This window comes from Gasterosteus aculeatus, chromosome 4 (genome assembly GCF_964276395.1).
Source record: "Gasterosteus aculeatus chromosome 4, fGasAcu3.hap1.1, whole genome shotgun sequence".
In the NCBI taxonomy this organism is placed as follows: Eukaryota; Metazoa; Chordata; class Actinopteri; order Perciformes; family Gasterosteidae; genus Gasterosteus; species Gasterosteus aculeatus.
In genome coordinates this window covers 7,427,348-7,442,322 of record NC_135691.1, presented here as the reverse complement: position 1 = coordinate 7,442,322, position 14,975 = coordinate 7,427,348, and the positions used below count along the sequence as shown (strand labels likewise).

Here is a 14,975-nt window from a genome sequence, read left to right as displayed (position 1 = left end):
TTTTATGCTCGCCTCATGAATTTGGTAACATGACAAAATTTTTAACAATTTAGAAATAAACAATTTCAATTGTTAATAGATTCATGCAGAAATATCAGATCCACTAGAGCTCAGTCTATGCTGTTTGTTTACTTTAGATACAACGTTTGAAGTAACATCATTTTAGCCTTCGGCCTGTTCCCTTGGTCGGCCTGTTGCCCTGGTCGCTGAGTGCTTTTGGGCCTTTTAGTTTAATTGCAACTGAATCTTTGGAAACTATGTAAACAAAGCCCCTACTGGACGTTCATCAGTGCTCCTCTTTTTGCTCCATCAGCCAGATACCATTCATTTTATAATTTTAACTTTACCGCCAAGGTAGGTGCGCCCATTCAAGTCCACGCATTCAGGCAACAACAAAGGTGGAGTAAAAATGTTGTAGTTCACGTGCAGAAGTTACATAACCAAGTTAAAGTTGGCTTGTGGGTTTTACACAGGGCTACGGTCCTTTTAGACCTTACTTTCTCCCTCTGCAGACTGTCTTCCTCTTCACATTCATCACACTTCTTGGCTTACTATACTTATAGATATTTTTATTATTGTGCATTACTTTCTGCTGACAGGACTACAGTGTATAGAAAATTCTGCTATGTTGGCCACATGAAAGCCTCAGAGTTCTTCTGGTTAGTCCCTTCTGTTAAATGTGTGCTACAAATTGAATTGTTAAATGCATATACACTTATCTTAAACATACAATCTTCAGTGACATTTGAATCAATGGTAACTTAGTTAAGGCTTTTGAAAATACAAACCCTCTTTGCAACTAGCCGTCAGCATTAATCTTTGAAGGACAAATGCATGTTCAACTGCACAAAGTGTTCAGCATTTACCTCCTGTTTGTTCAACCCATAAATAAATCAAACAAACAAATGGTTTCCTACAGTCACAATTTAAATGGCAATCTCTTTAATAAACCTAAGGAGCTGACCTTTCCCCTTTTTTAACGGAGATAAATCTGGCAAAGAGCGTCCTCAGACCTACCCGTCTTCCAGCTGTCTCTCGGGGCCGCTCTGTATTCAGACCTCCTTTTCCACGTCAAAGATCTGATATCCGCACAGATTGCTTGCTGTCACTCTCCGTGAAACATAGCTAGCAGGATTTCTGATAGAAAGGGGTTATACTGGCTGCAAAGGATTGCTTTGATGTGTCTGCTTAGGGCTTAGAATGGACTGCGGCTTTATCCTCATATCTTCAGTCTCGTGGTCTGCTCCGCACCACTTAAGCTTTAGCTTTGTTTTGTCATTTTGCTGGGCACTAAAAAACCACCACAATAACATTCCATTTTGTTCTTTGATTCATGCAAATGGTCCCAGCATTTAAATATATCTGTTTAGCTATACAATGAATGGGTGTGTTCACATGCAGAAAATAAAACGTAATGATCAAAACAAGATTTTTTTTCTTCCCTTCTCGAAATGTAGACAAGGTAAGGAAATGAAGGGAATTGAAAAGTAAGATTGCATTTTTTTTGGTGCAACCAAATCATAGTCATTGCACGACATAATGAGGCAATTGGCTTCATAGTGTGTGTGTGTGTCTTGTATAGAAAGAGGGTTTCATCAGCTGTGTACAACTCCACCCATTCTTCTTCAGCTTTAAAGGCCTTTGGGAAATCTCTCCAGCTGGATTCTTAGACTTAAACAACAATCTGTGTACATTGAACATGTAATTAAAAGCCATAGATTGCTGCTATAATTCATGTCTTCCATTTGCTAAATGCACCTATATGGATGGAACTTTCAGCTCCCATCAGTCACTGACAAATCATGTGCTTTGACATATGTTTGTTTTCAGGTCATTTCCAACTGCCATAATCTTTTTCTTCTATTAGCCATTTGCTAACTGCTTTGAGTGGTTCACACAACTGCGTTTTCCCTTGGTTATATGTAGCAATAGCCCTTTGTTAGTCTTACACAGTTCTGACTTTCCTCTCGCTACTCCATTACGTTTTTTGTATTAACTGCTAACAGTGGCTGCTAATGGAGAAAAAGGTGTTTGGTTGCTTCCTCCTTTTGGCCCGGGGTCCGCAGAGTTGCAGCAGTTACTGCATTCAAATAGAGCAATGAGAAAGCAAAGGGCCAGCGGGTGAGTCGGTGTGCGCCTGGCCCCAGTTGTTGTCCAACTGTGCCCTTTTAAACCAAGGAATAAAAGCTACTGGATCCTTGCCGCCAATATAGTTAACTGATTTTTCTGCAACAAATTGTCGTCCAGAGAAGGGTTCACCCCAAAAACACATTAGACGCACACAGAAAGCCACTGCACTCTTGATGACCCATATTCTTGGAGATGACAACAAGGACGAAGCAAGTCGCTTGATCAAGCTGCTGGCTGGAACCACAAGCGTCATGACCAAGCCACCGAGGAGCTGGGTCCACCAGGGATCTTCTGAGTCATACCCGTAAGGGAGGTCGACAAACCGTGCCCTGTCAAACGCGTGTTCCTCATTTCGATCATGTCAATTTCTTTCGAGCAGGTACATTTTGGGCCACAAAAAAACAAACATCATACTAATCTACAAATCTTTGTAACAAGATGATAATGCTTGTACTCTAAGTCATTTTCAAGTGCATTAAGGAAAAAATAATTAAAAAGTAGATATTTTGTGAAAAGGTGAAACAAGCTTGAAAGTGGAAGTGCCTATAGATTTACTCCTTCCTAGCACATACATATTTCAGTAAAACAGAAGATATTTTCAATCTGAGGCATTGCCCTAAATATTTCCTGACATTTTGAACTAAATTCGATGTGTAATGTTGACTTACAAGATCTTAAAAATTCATACTTGACCTTGAAAAACAGCAGTTGAAAAAATTTTCCCTCTTCAAGCTCAACGGAATCCCTATTTTCAGATTACTGTATGTACAACATTTGTTTGCAGAATCATACACACAAATGTACAAGTCTTTGCCTGCATTCACAGATTCCCAAATCTTCTGCCACACATATTTGGAAATGCATATCTGTCCAATAATAACCCCGACCTTTGCAAAAGAGATTATACAAGAGAGAGGGACATCTTTTCCTGGCAGAATACGTCTAAACTATTTCAGAGGTTCCTGGTAGAGTTAATAACGCCACAAAGCAGTGTCACCTAAAGATTTATCAAGCGTACCACCCATTAATTTAAAACAAAACATCTCTCATCCCAGGAGAACCACAGGATTTGACACACGCCTCAGGGAAACAACGTGGGCGTCTCGTGGTAGCAACGACAAATGGAGAGCGTCTCAGCGGTCAAGCACCAAAGTGTGTGTGAGAGAGATGTTGCCTCACACAGCATCTGTTAAACATGATAAAAAGATGTCTCCTGGATGTTATGGATGGCTAGCAAGCGCCGAGCCAGTGTGGCCCGAGATAACATGGGATCGAAGTACGGCCATGCATGTCAATTACATCAGCAGCCAACAAAACACAATAAAATCCCTACTTTGGAATATCAAGGCAGCCATGCGAGTTCTGTCTTCCAAAGAGCCAGATAAAAGGCAGGAACGCACTCTCCTTGACTGTGATGTCTACAATTTCAAAATGTGACGTCATTAAATGAGCCATATTGTGCTTTTTGGACAAAACCTCATTATTTACAATTCAGAAAATGGTAAAACTAGTGGATTGCACAATGCATTTACTATTACTCCCTAGAGGCCTGCAATAATACATAAATATCCCTTTTACACCCATGACGTTGATAACGCTGATTATTAATACAATGAGTTCATTTGATAATTATCAGCTTGGCTCTACTAACATTATTTCAGAAACATGGGGAATAAAATGCCTGGCAGGTCATTTATTAAATTAAGGAAAGGGGAAAGAGTTAATTAAATGCTCAGGATAGGACCTAGTACAGATATTATGACTGACTGCTGCCATAGTAATATGTTTAATGTACCCTATCCATCCACTAAATTAGAGGTGCATATTTGCTTGTTGAACCGTGTTCATACTATATTACATAAACGGCAATCACCCAAAATGAAGTTTACTGTACTTATCTCCGTCTCGGAATCAACAAAGACGGTGACTTTCTTTTATTTAAATGGAAAACAGTATAATGAGACCTGGAGTAGCTAAAACGTCAAATGTGTTCTGCCTGAGGGTTTATTATTGTTGTTATGATGACAAACACTTGGTAGGGTTATTGTTAAAGCTGCATCCTCTCAAACAATGAAGCTGTGATCCACTGCAACCAATATTTTCTTTAGCTTTGCAACAGCTTTCAAAACGGTTGTGTTGTCCTCCATGAGAAAGGCTTGGTTTGGCTACTGTAAGTGTACTATGATATAAATACAGGACATCACCTGTCAAGGACAACTACTCATCTCACTAATGTGGGCAGAAATGTCTGCCAGGGGTCAGAGCACAAGGGATTTGTGGACGTATATGATGTGTGTTACCCTTGAAGCAGCTTTGTACGGTGTCTAAAAGACAGTCGCCTGCAGAAGAAAGTGTCAGTTAATGGCCTTCCTCCAACCATCAATGTCTAAGTAAAAAGATGCATTCATGTCCATGGTTGCTCGAGGCAAAGTGTATCATTAAATGTTTTCCTTATTGACATTCAGTTATTTCTGCTGTAGCTGCAAGTTATCTAAAACGGTCTCCAATAATCACTTTCTATTGAAATGGCTTTACTGACGCTGACACTGGTTCTTCCTGTAGGTTGTGGAGGAGATGTGTTCCCTCACATCAGAAACCAATTCATTCAGTGTGTGTGTGTGTGTGTGTGTGTGTGTGTATTGTGGAGCAGATTCCTGCATTGTATCCAAACATGGAAAGCTCTCATTTCACGCTCCTGGAGAGGAGAGACCCTCTCACTGCCACTATGTTATCTTTTGAACACAGCTTTAATCCCCCTCAACGACCCTCTCGACTGCCCGTTTACCACACGACAAATTCTGCTTCGCCGGTCATGTGTGACCTCGGCTGGAGTAAAACGGAGGAAGAAGGGCAGTTTTTCTTGTTGTGTTTATCCAATTTTCACTGCAGCTAGACCAGTTATCTTATGAGTGGCCTGGGTGTACCATGTGCCATCTCAAAGAGAATCCCAAGGTGTGTGTGGGGGGGGGAGCTTTTTAATTGGTTCCTGAGTGATTCATTTAAAGAAAAGTTGTATGTGCAAACGTTTTTCGATTGGATGGAGCTCCTACCTTCAAGATTCTAGGAGCACAAAAAAGAAAAATCACAATATGGCCAAATCAATGATCCTGATGCAATAAAAGTGCATTTAAAGATACAATGTAACCAGTGACAATGTATTCTATATATATCAATAAAGAACAGCCATTGGTTGTGTAAGGACACTTCAAAACCAATCAAACAAAGATCATCATAATATACAGGGGGAAGATTTGGTTTCTGGGGCGTCAACATCAACATTCCTGACTCTTAGGAGAAACTATTCATAAAATAAAATATAATATACTCTGGCTTAATGTTAGTTTTTTTCATCAATGAGTGAGAGGTTGATCTTTTCCAGCTACAGACCAAAATGTTAAATGTCCCACACTTTCTGTATACCATTCATTTACATTTCTCACAAATCAAACAAAAGTCTCAACATGAAAGCCAATGTGTATGGGTGAGGGTTGGATTTAAATATAAGTATCAATAGGTGCTGTATGCTCTACTCCTTGCTTTTACCTTACAATAAGTTTGGCTGATAAATTACAGGCCTTCTATAATTACTAATTCAATGCAGCATGGTCATTCTTAATAAGCAGTAAATGGTTCCATTTTGGTTCAATTACAAATCAGAGCTTAAGTTTGACTCCACTGCCTACGGTTTCTTTTTGTCCAACCACATAATATGAGGATTGGTCTCTGAAGGACTTTTGTTCACCCTCCAAGTAAAGTTTAATCAGCATTGACCCCATGTTACATAATGGCCCCCGACTTCATTGTTCAGAGAACACAATGATTTACAGCAGTGAACCTCAAAGCCAAAGTGCTGCTTCAGTTAAAAAGTGGCCAATTGAATCTGATGAAGAGTGGAAATGTCCACGTAATTGCATCAACCCTACAACTGTGTCACATACTTTGTTACAGAGATACATTGACCCACAAACTAGTGAAGTTTGATCTGTGCGCAGAATAACGTTGAAACAAACATGCTTTAATGCACCCCCCTCCCCTTCCCCCACCTGAAGCCTTCACATTCACAGTGCACTCACGTCTGCTCTCTGACTGTTATTCCTCTTCATTGTTCATTACCAGTGATGACATAAGAGCTGTGGTATGGGACTGAAATATGTACATCCAGCTGAAAGCTTGTCAAATCCAAAGCCCACGCACTCATGATTTGTTGTGTTTGAAGTATTAACAAAGCCGTCTGAGAGGCAGAAATAGAAATATATTGCTTTTGGTCAACGCTGCCTTCCGAACTGTCTCTTTCGCTGCTACATGCTCCACTGTGGTCACCAGCTAGTCGCCATTTCAACTGTTAATGTATCTGTGGGGCCTAAAAGTTTACCTTTTTAGCTGATGCCCGTCAGCTACACTTCCTGATGCATGTATTATTCAGTGGTTTGTGATATTGATTTTGCCTGGTTTTAGAGGCATTTCACTAACACGTGCAACAAGGAATAGGCTTTGAGTGACACCCACCTCTCTTCCATGAAAAACATGTCTATATGGTCTGTATGGCTTTTACACTAATGGAGTGACTCCTAATAGAAAATAGAGGACATACACCAAAAAAACGGCAATACTCCAGCATCCATAACTCAGTGAAAATAACGGTTTTCGGATGTGTCAAAAGACGTTGCTATGCACATTTCTAATTACACAAACAAGGAAAGGCAATATGCGGTTGGATCAAAACAGGCAGCAAACCATCAGTCACATCTCTCAACCCAAGGTGTCAGTCAGACTGACGGTGGAGGTGCCATCACTAGTCCCCTCCACCATTACATCAAAACATAAACCCAATGTCCGCTGAGCTGACCCGTGTCAAACATTGCTACCGAAAACTACCGAAAGTTACTCGTGGGAAAAAAAGGAAGCAATGACGTTAGTTCGTTTTGCTTAAAGCAAGCGTTTCAATCAATTTTACTGTGGAATATTATCCAGTTGTAGAATAAACAAATCAAAATATTCCTTTGAGAACAAGCATAATAAATAATTGCGTGTTTGGAGACCCTTCTTTGACACGCTACAATTACCTTTTCAACATCTCGTCAATGGAATTGGATGCTTACCAGCTGAACAATACAAGCTGATTATCTTTTGAAAAATCTTCTTCGTCTCCCCGGTGTTCATATTTCATTGCTAAGTATACCACAACTGTTCACGGTGGCGTTGGGAGTGGAGAGCGCGTCTGTTCGACTGGGGCTCGTGTCTCATTTCTTAGTCATTAACTCGCATAAACATCCCATCTGTCCTCCAATCACGCTTCCTTTTTGTCAGCGCTCCTCGCTGCTCCGCTCCGTGTCGGCCAAGTATGCAGGGACTTAGTATAAGAGAGCCCTAAAAGCGTTTGTGACAGTCCACCTCAAGGTGAAAACAGTTCCATTCAGTTGATACTTTACTAAAAATAAGATTAGTTCCCGCATGCGAAGTCGAAGCACTTGTCAACTAATCGACTGAGAATCCCACAACATCCAGAGATGTTTTCAGAGGTCCCTTGGAAATAAGTATTCAGTGTGAAAAAAGCAAAACCTGACTGAGTCGACTAAAACCAAAATGGCCACATATCAAATTAAAAGGTGGAAATTGAGTTTACTCACCCAAGTTTCATATGCAAAGTCTTGTAAGGGACAGGCCACATTTTCAACTCTTAGTTGATTGTGAAATATTTGAAATTAAGGTTGAACAATCATTGCTTTCCTCATCCCTCTACTGTTTACTAGCCTCCAGATATTACCTCCCTTTCGCGGATACTTCCATACCATCAGAATTTAATTAAAGCTAATGGCAAAAAGATTGTGGCCTTATCCAAAAACAGACCTTTTGAAGTTTGCAAAGAAGCAAACACAATTTAGAGTGTTTCCTGTGCGCATTATTCTGCTGCTGTTAGCAGGTGTTTCTTAGAAGCCTCAAAAGGAAACGTGTGAGGTTTTAGAACTCATGCAAATGTCCCTTCCTCACATGGGGCCTGAAGCACAATGCAGGATTTGTAGTTAGCGAGGAAGCTTCAGAGTTAGCGCTGCGTTCTCGGATGTTCACTTCTTACTTAAGCCGTGGTCACTGAAAATAGAAACACCTTACCTGCTCCTTACCGCTGGCAATGTTCGAGAAAAAAGATCAACTCATAAAAAAGCGCCGCCAAATATTAATATTACCCAACTACAGAGACATTTTTAAACTCACGATCAAGGCCAAAAGGATGCAAAAAAGAGAGCATGTAATGACTAATAGACTGTGTGAATGTATAAATTAACATTTATAATATCACTGTTTCATCCAGACCGCATAAGTATTACAACTACATATAAATATTCTGTTGCATTAATGTCTTGCAGATCTATTCTTATGGAGTGTGTGAAAATATTTTAGCCTTATTTTCAGCTGCAAGCTTAGTTTGAATACATCATGTTTTTATTGTTCGCACTTACCTGTTTTATCATGTAGAACTTTGGGATTTGCTTAAATATAAAGTGCATTACAAATTAAATGTATTATTATTATTATTATTATAATGTGTTTAACTTCTTCATATGTGTTCGATACTAGTTTTATTGGCTCAAGCAGCTTACGTCCTTGATCATTTTTTAAGGCCAGTCAAACCTTAAAGTGGCACCGCAACTGTAATGGTGGAATACAGAATTCTCTCATTGGCTAATTGGTAAACTATTTTTTTTTTACCAGTTTAAGCTTTCCCCAGTTGTGAGAGGGGCTCAAGCAAAGCCACACAAGAGCGCCACGTTTTTTGGTATACTATAGCATTAGTGTCAAGTACACCCACCGCATGCACCTTTATATAATGAGCCCTGAAATGTGGAGTTTTAGGAAAAAGCGAACTGTTCCAGGACGGAGATCATCCATTTCTCTTCAGTGCAAAAACTTGTTTCTCTGCGTGCACTTTTGCAATTTTTAGCCGTGAAAAAAAAAAGCTCCTTCTGGGGCCAAAAAATATCTGGTATGAACAGACCCCTTAATGAGGCTCATCACTTGAAGTTTACAAACTTTCTTTAAAAAAAACCCTGAAGCATCACAAGTCGTTCGGCTTCCTGCTAAAACAGGACTCTGTTCACCACGTTTTACAGAAAACTAGGATTTGAATATGCAAACAATGAGTTGTCAGCCATGCACACAGATTTTAGGACGTGGGTGCGAACCAGAGAGAATTTGATGTTTAAAGACAATTTAAAGAGATTTTTCAGTTATTACACAAAAGCATTAGAATACAATAATACAACATATACAACAATAACGCAACTGACCCACTTTTTTGGGATGGGGCGACTGAGTAGAGCCATTATCTACTTCTACTGAATTCATTTGTTACAGTTAAGAAGAAAACTCAGCGGGCCTCGAACCCAAAGTCAAGTGGACAGCCAATAACTATGGTCACGTGGGTCTAAACTGCATGAAACGATAAGCCTTGTAGTTCTGACTCATGGCCTCTCACTGACTGGAGGCAAGGACAGCAAGGATGTCAATGTCGCCGTCCTTGATGCCATTCTTTGCCCTTCTCTTTAATCAGTTCCTCCCAATGAACAAAGACGAATCAGATGACAACCGAGCGGTTTAGATTAGATTAGATCAGATTAGATTCAATTTTATTGTCATTGCACAGGGTACAAGTACTGAGGCAACGAAATGCAGTTTAACATCCAGAGTATGTGCATATGTAAAGTGTAATAAGTGAATAAATAGATATGTACAGTAAGAAATAGTTGTGCAATATGAACAGTAAGAAATAGTTTTTATAAAAAGGTGTTTTTATATAAAAAGCCAAATAAGCATTCGTCGCAGCCAACCTCTCAAATGTAGAAAAGTATACGTAAGTACAAGCGCTATTGTCACATTGCGTAATAGTGAGTTTTGCCGCCATTACCGATGTTGAGGCCCCCTGCTGCCCTGGAGGACAATTTCTCTAGAAACTCAAAACATCCACAGTAGCTCCAACAGTGGAATGAACATTCGACATCTCCGCACTTTTACTTCTACTGTTGTTTATGAAGTATGAAAAAGCTAGTTCTGATCGCTTTTTCATACCTCTCAGTCCGACATCCGCAATGTAAACCAATGAAACGGATCACATGATCCAGTTTGTTCACTCTTTATCATGACAATCTTTTTTTTCTTCAAATGCCATGCTTCCTGTCTCTGACCCCCCACATCTTATTTTTTTGCATTCCTTTCTCTCCATCTCACGGCCCAGTCCTCCACTTTTCTCCTCTCCATGCCTCCAGCTAAATGAATCATCCTCTCATTTCTCCTTCCCGTTTTCTCCCCAACCCAGTTTGCTCCATCCCCTCCGCCTCGCCACACGCAGCTCCATCAGATGCAGCCTGTTTTCTACACCTGCCCCCCTTCCGCCTCCATCCCTTCCCTTTCCTCTGTTGCAAGCGGACGGGCATGTCATCTCTGAGAGGAGGTGCTGTCAGTTGACTGCTCTCCAGGCTAAGAGCTGCTCTCCTCGCCTCTGGGTTCACGGAGACTCTGTTCCGCTCCTGGGATTATGCAGATCTTAATTCCCTTTCGTTCCCACCTGAGGTCGGCAGGGCATGAAATAAGGAAAGTGTTCACTGCAAATGAAAGTTTTTGCCACTGAGAAAGATACCGAGGGGGAGGAGGAAAGGAAGGAAGAGAGAGGAGGGAGCGTCGTTGCTGGTGGATGATGTGAGGGAGGAGGGAGGAGAGAGAGAGCGAGAGAGAGACATGGAATTAGGTAGAACAAAGAAGAGAAAGGGAGAGAGGGACGTGTTTCTACGCACACCGAGCGGAGCGCGCTCCTCTTTTCGTACAATAATTAAAAGACTCCGCTATGCAATACTTTAGTTTCTGTGTCTAAAAACATCGGAAATGTGAATTCTTCTCATGCCTGTTTCAGGTTGGATGGGATGTTTCCCACGTGTTGTTGGATATTACATGAATGATTTGTCATCAAACGTCACCCTTTAATCTTAAAACGCCATCAGTTCCGCAGCACGAGCTGGAATTCCACAGGTAGTTTGCGACCGGGGCGGATTTATTTCTATCTTTACATTCCCTGTAAATCAAAATAACAAAACCTGATGGTCGATCATTTCCTTTTTTTTATTAGTGACGAGTTTCCAGTTTACCCGACGCGTTAAATGTTTATTTCGTTAAAGCAAATACACCACCGCTTTATAACATTGGTGTTCACATTCAATTACATCTCGCCAAATGGCAGCACTACCTTTTTTATTGATTGATCAGTTAAAGATTGATTCATCTCCGTTTCATTTCAGCAACAAAAACACAAGACGGACGGTCTAATTCTCCAGAGAGCTGAAAACGCATCAACGCAAAAGTGTCTAAAAAGGTGCAGATAATGTGGACAGAAAGTAAATGCGCCGCTTTGTAATGGTTGAAAAGTTGCAGAGAAAAATAACTCGCACATGCATGAGAATATAATATTACAGCGCCTCACCTGATAAAGCCTCCTTGGAAACAGCAGAAAAACCAGACATACAAGATCCGAATCACCTGTGGGAGCATCCTCTGCTTCTAAATCTCCGCAGTCCCGTTGAACAACTTGACGGAAATTAATTTGGAAAATCAGCAAATCCACTGAGCGGCTTGTGAGACGCGTCTGAAAGAGGAAGGCATCGTCTCTCTCTGTCCCTCTCTCTCTCTCTCTCTCTCCCCCCCTCTCTCTCTGACTCAAGCAGCCTGTCTTTGGGGAAACTTCTCCCCCCTCCCACCAGAACCGGCGCGGATCCACGCAGCAGGCGGCCGGACACCGCTGGTCGGTCAGCACAGTGTCGGATTGAGAGTGGCTCCTGAATCTGGGGATTCGACAATTTTTCTTCTTATCCTTTTTATATATTTTTTTCATTTTTCCTCGGGTATCTTGCCATGCTGCTTAACACATGGTGTGAAGATTTGAAAGATTTTCGTGTGTAATTGAGCTTAATTGTGAATGGGGGGGTGGGGGTGGGTACCTTCATGGTGGTCACCATTCCAGAAGGTAACGCAGCCAAATACACATTTCATTTGGGAGAAGACATGGAAATGCTTGTGGGAAGTTTTTGACTTTTAGTTGATTGTGTCAACTCAAAATCTTTACCTTTTTTTTGTTTTGTTTTTGCAAGTAGATTGAGGCCACTAGAGGACCCACGGTGTTGATTGTTTGCAATGGATTTTGAAACTGCGTTTATCGATAATACAAATAAAACCTGAGTGAAATGACAAGCTGTGACGTAAGCGCGGTCACTTTTCAGAGTAGTGCAAAACCAGAGAGAATCATCCCCGTATTTGGCCCATGAGAGGTTGAAGCAGTGTTTTTTGGGGGTTTACATTCATCAGGTCGACAGAAAAAAACGAGTTTATGTTGCAAACGTGTCAGTGGGAAATTGGCTCCCATATCTAACTTTTTGAAAGCTAATGCCATGTGCTTGGTTTTCTGCTCGATGCACTGCCTCCCGTTTTAAGATTGAGGTTTTGGGTTAAAGAAATATTGAGGTCATAGATTTAAAAGATGTATTCTTAAATCCTGAACATATTATATCGTCTACAACAGGAAGTGATACGGCTATAACATTTTTGCACTAAATTATGGGATTTGTTGAGCTGTTAGTATAAAGTCATGCTTGTTATCTATTCCTGACCCAAGGATGAATAAAATAGTTTTTTCATAAGTAAACACTCCATTTTCAATGAAGTCCATTATTAATGTACACAATTTTAATGTTATTTATTGTCAGTAAGTCACTTGGGATGTCCCAAATACAGTATGCCCAATATGCCGCAACTGGTGGAAACTGGTTGTGTTTTCCTCATCGGGGGGGCGCATCTCTGCTTATAAAATACCTACTGATGGTGTCTTTCACATGTTCTCTATCTCAGGTTGTCGATCAATGTATCTAACAATGAATGTTACAAATCACAGGGCAGTTGTACAATGTCACACATTACTCACAGGCTTTGACCATCAAATGACTTCTGCTGGAGTCATTTGTCTATGCGAGCGGATTACACCCAGTAGATTGTGTTTGCCGAGCAGGCAGAGGTGGTCCTCCTTTTTTTTATGTGGGGAAACACAGCGGATTAACCTTTGCTCTGTACTCAATCTTCTCGCTCCTCCTTCACTGAAGCCGTGTAAAAAAACATGATACATTGGAATTGCCTCTCGTCTTATGAAGGACACCAAATCATGAGCATCTCTGGCTATTTGCTCGGATAGTTAATTTGCCATAATTGTTTAATACTCTTCCAATTGAAAGCCGCTTTTGTGCATGGCTCAGCCCTCACTAGCTGGGAGGCAGACCTCACTTCAACGTGTTGGAAGTCAAAACTCACTGTACTGTAAGAAGAAAGTTTACTTCTGAAACAAAAATCTTTTATTCATCCTTGGGTCAGAAGCAATTCTAAGTGAATCACCTGCGCGTGCGACGTCACTTGCTGCACACTATAATATGTCGAAATGTACAAACACCTGCCTTTCTACAGACGATTACATTACAAGTAAAAGAGCACGACACAGTTCCTTAAGCTTAAGGACTTCATTTTTTTTTTTTACTTGAGCGGTGAACGAAATAACTCTCGAGGTCAATATTGAGAAACATCGAAAAAATATCCTGGAGCACGGGATCGTGCTGGTTCAACTTAACGTATAACAAAAGTGTGCCCACACCGAGAAACCAAAGACAAAAAGAGACCTTGTTTGGACGAAGTAACAGCTAAAGGAAAAAATTGTTTTCCTACTAAGATGCTAAAGGTGCAAACTGGGCATTGACTCAAAAAGGGCCAGACAAAGAGTTCTGAGAACAACCTGGAGGTCCCAGGAGAGAAGCAAAAGCCTCCCGGCGTAACCACTGCATCTCACTCCTTTTAAAAAAAAAAAAAAAAAATGCAGCCTGGGGATTTGCTTTTGGGGACAAACCCTCACATATGTAGTTTTTAAACATATCAATTACATTACATGTCGTTTAGCTGACGGTTTTATAGAACTTAAGGGTTAGGTGTCTTGCTCAGGGACACTTCAACATGGGACATGGGGTAGCCGTGACTCAAACCACCAACCTTGTGGTTCCCAGCGCACCCGCTCTACCTCCACGCCACCACGACCCAGTGCTGCAAAACCAAAAAAGGAAATATGCTGCTGACTTTTCCTGATATGACATAACCCACTAACCTAAGGTTAATATTTTTGAGATTGACCATAATATTTCCACACATTGCTCAATGGGCTTGTTTCGTTACTTGTTTGTGATCTCTAAATAAATAAACCAAAAAATATCCTGAGACTATGATTTTGTGTAGAAACATACCCAGAGGAGACATTTCCAACCTGTCTGTGTACTCCTCTGACTATCAGATGTATATTATGTTCTCAACCTATCCAGCGCTATTGCATTTGAATTTGCTCCAATAGTTGCCTAGAAATTCTTGCTCGGCCCAAATCCCCCCCCCTCCCCCCCACCCCTCCCGAGCAGACCCATAGACACGGACACACACACATGCCTCTGAGGGATTGACCTGTGGCTATAGGGTATCCTGTTTGTGGCCTAACCTCTTCCTTATCCAAGGCTGGAGAGTAAATCGCTTTCTGCATAGCTGTTGGTTTGGGTGAATACAAAAGGCTTTGTGCAGCGGTCCATGTTTGTGGCCCAAAGATGTGATTATCCTCAAAATGTTTAGAAAAACTTGCATCAAGACTAGGTCAAGGAACATTCCCCCTCGTTGTATCTCAGCTGTCTGGATTCGATAGGCCTTTGGCAACAACTCTCCTCTTCCATAAATGTATAGCACGTGTCTATAAATCTCTGTCGTCATTGGGTGGCATGAAATAAAATTGTTACGGTATTCTG

At 41.0% G+C, this 14,975-nt stretch overlaps 1 protein-coding gene across 2 annotated transcripts in view; it reads right to left on the bottom strand.

Annotated features, from left to right (window-relative positions):
- glra4a (glycine receptor, alpha 4a) overlaps positions 1–11,828 on the bottom strand; it is a 31,296-nt gene extending 19,468 nt beyond the window's left edge. For both annotated transcript variants that reach the window (XM_040175196.2, XM_040175197.2), the window contains exon 1: positions 11,594–11,828. In XM_040175196.2, the coding sequence (XP_040031130.1) occupies positions 11,594–11,661 (68 nt within the window). In that variant the 5' untranslated portion in view covers positions 11,662–11,828. The remainder of the gene's footprint in view (positions 1–11,593) is intronic.
- Positions 11,829–14,975: the final 3,147 nt, after the last annotated feature.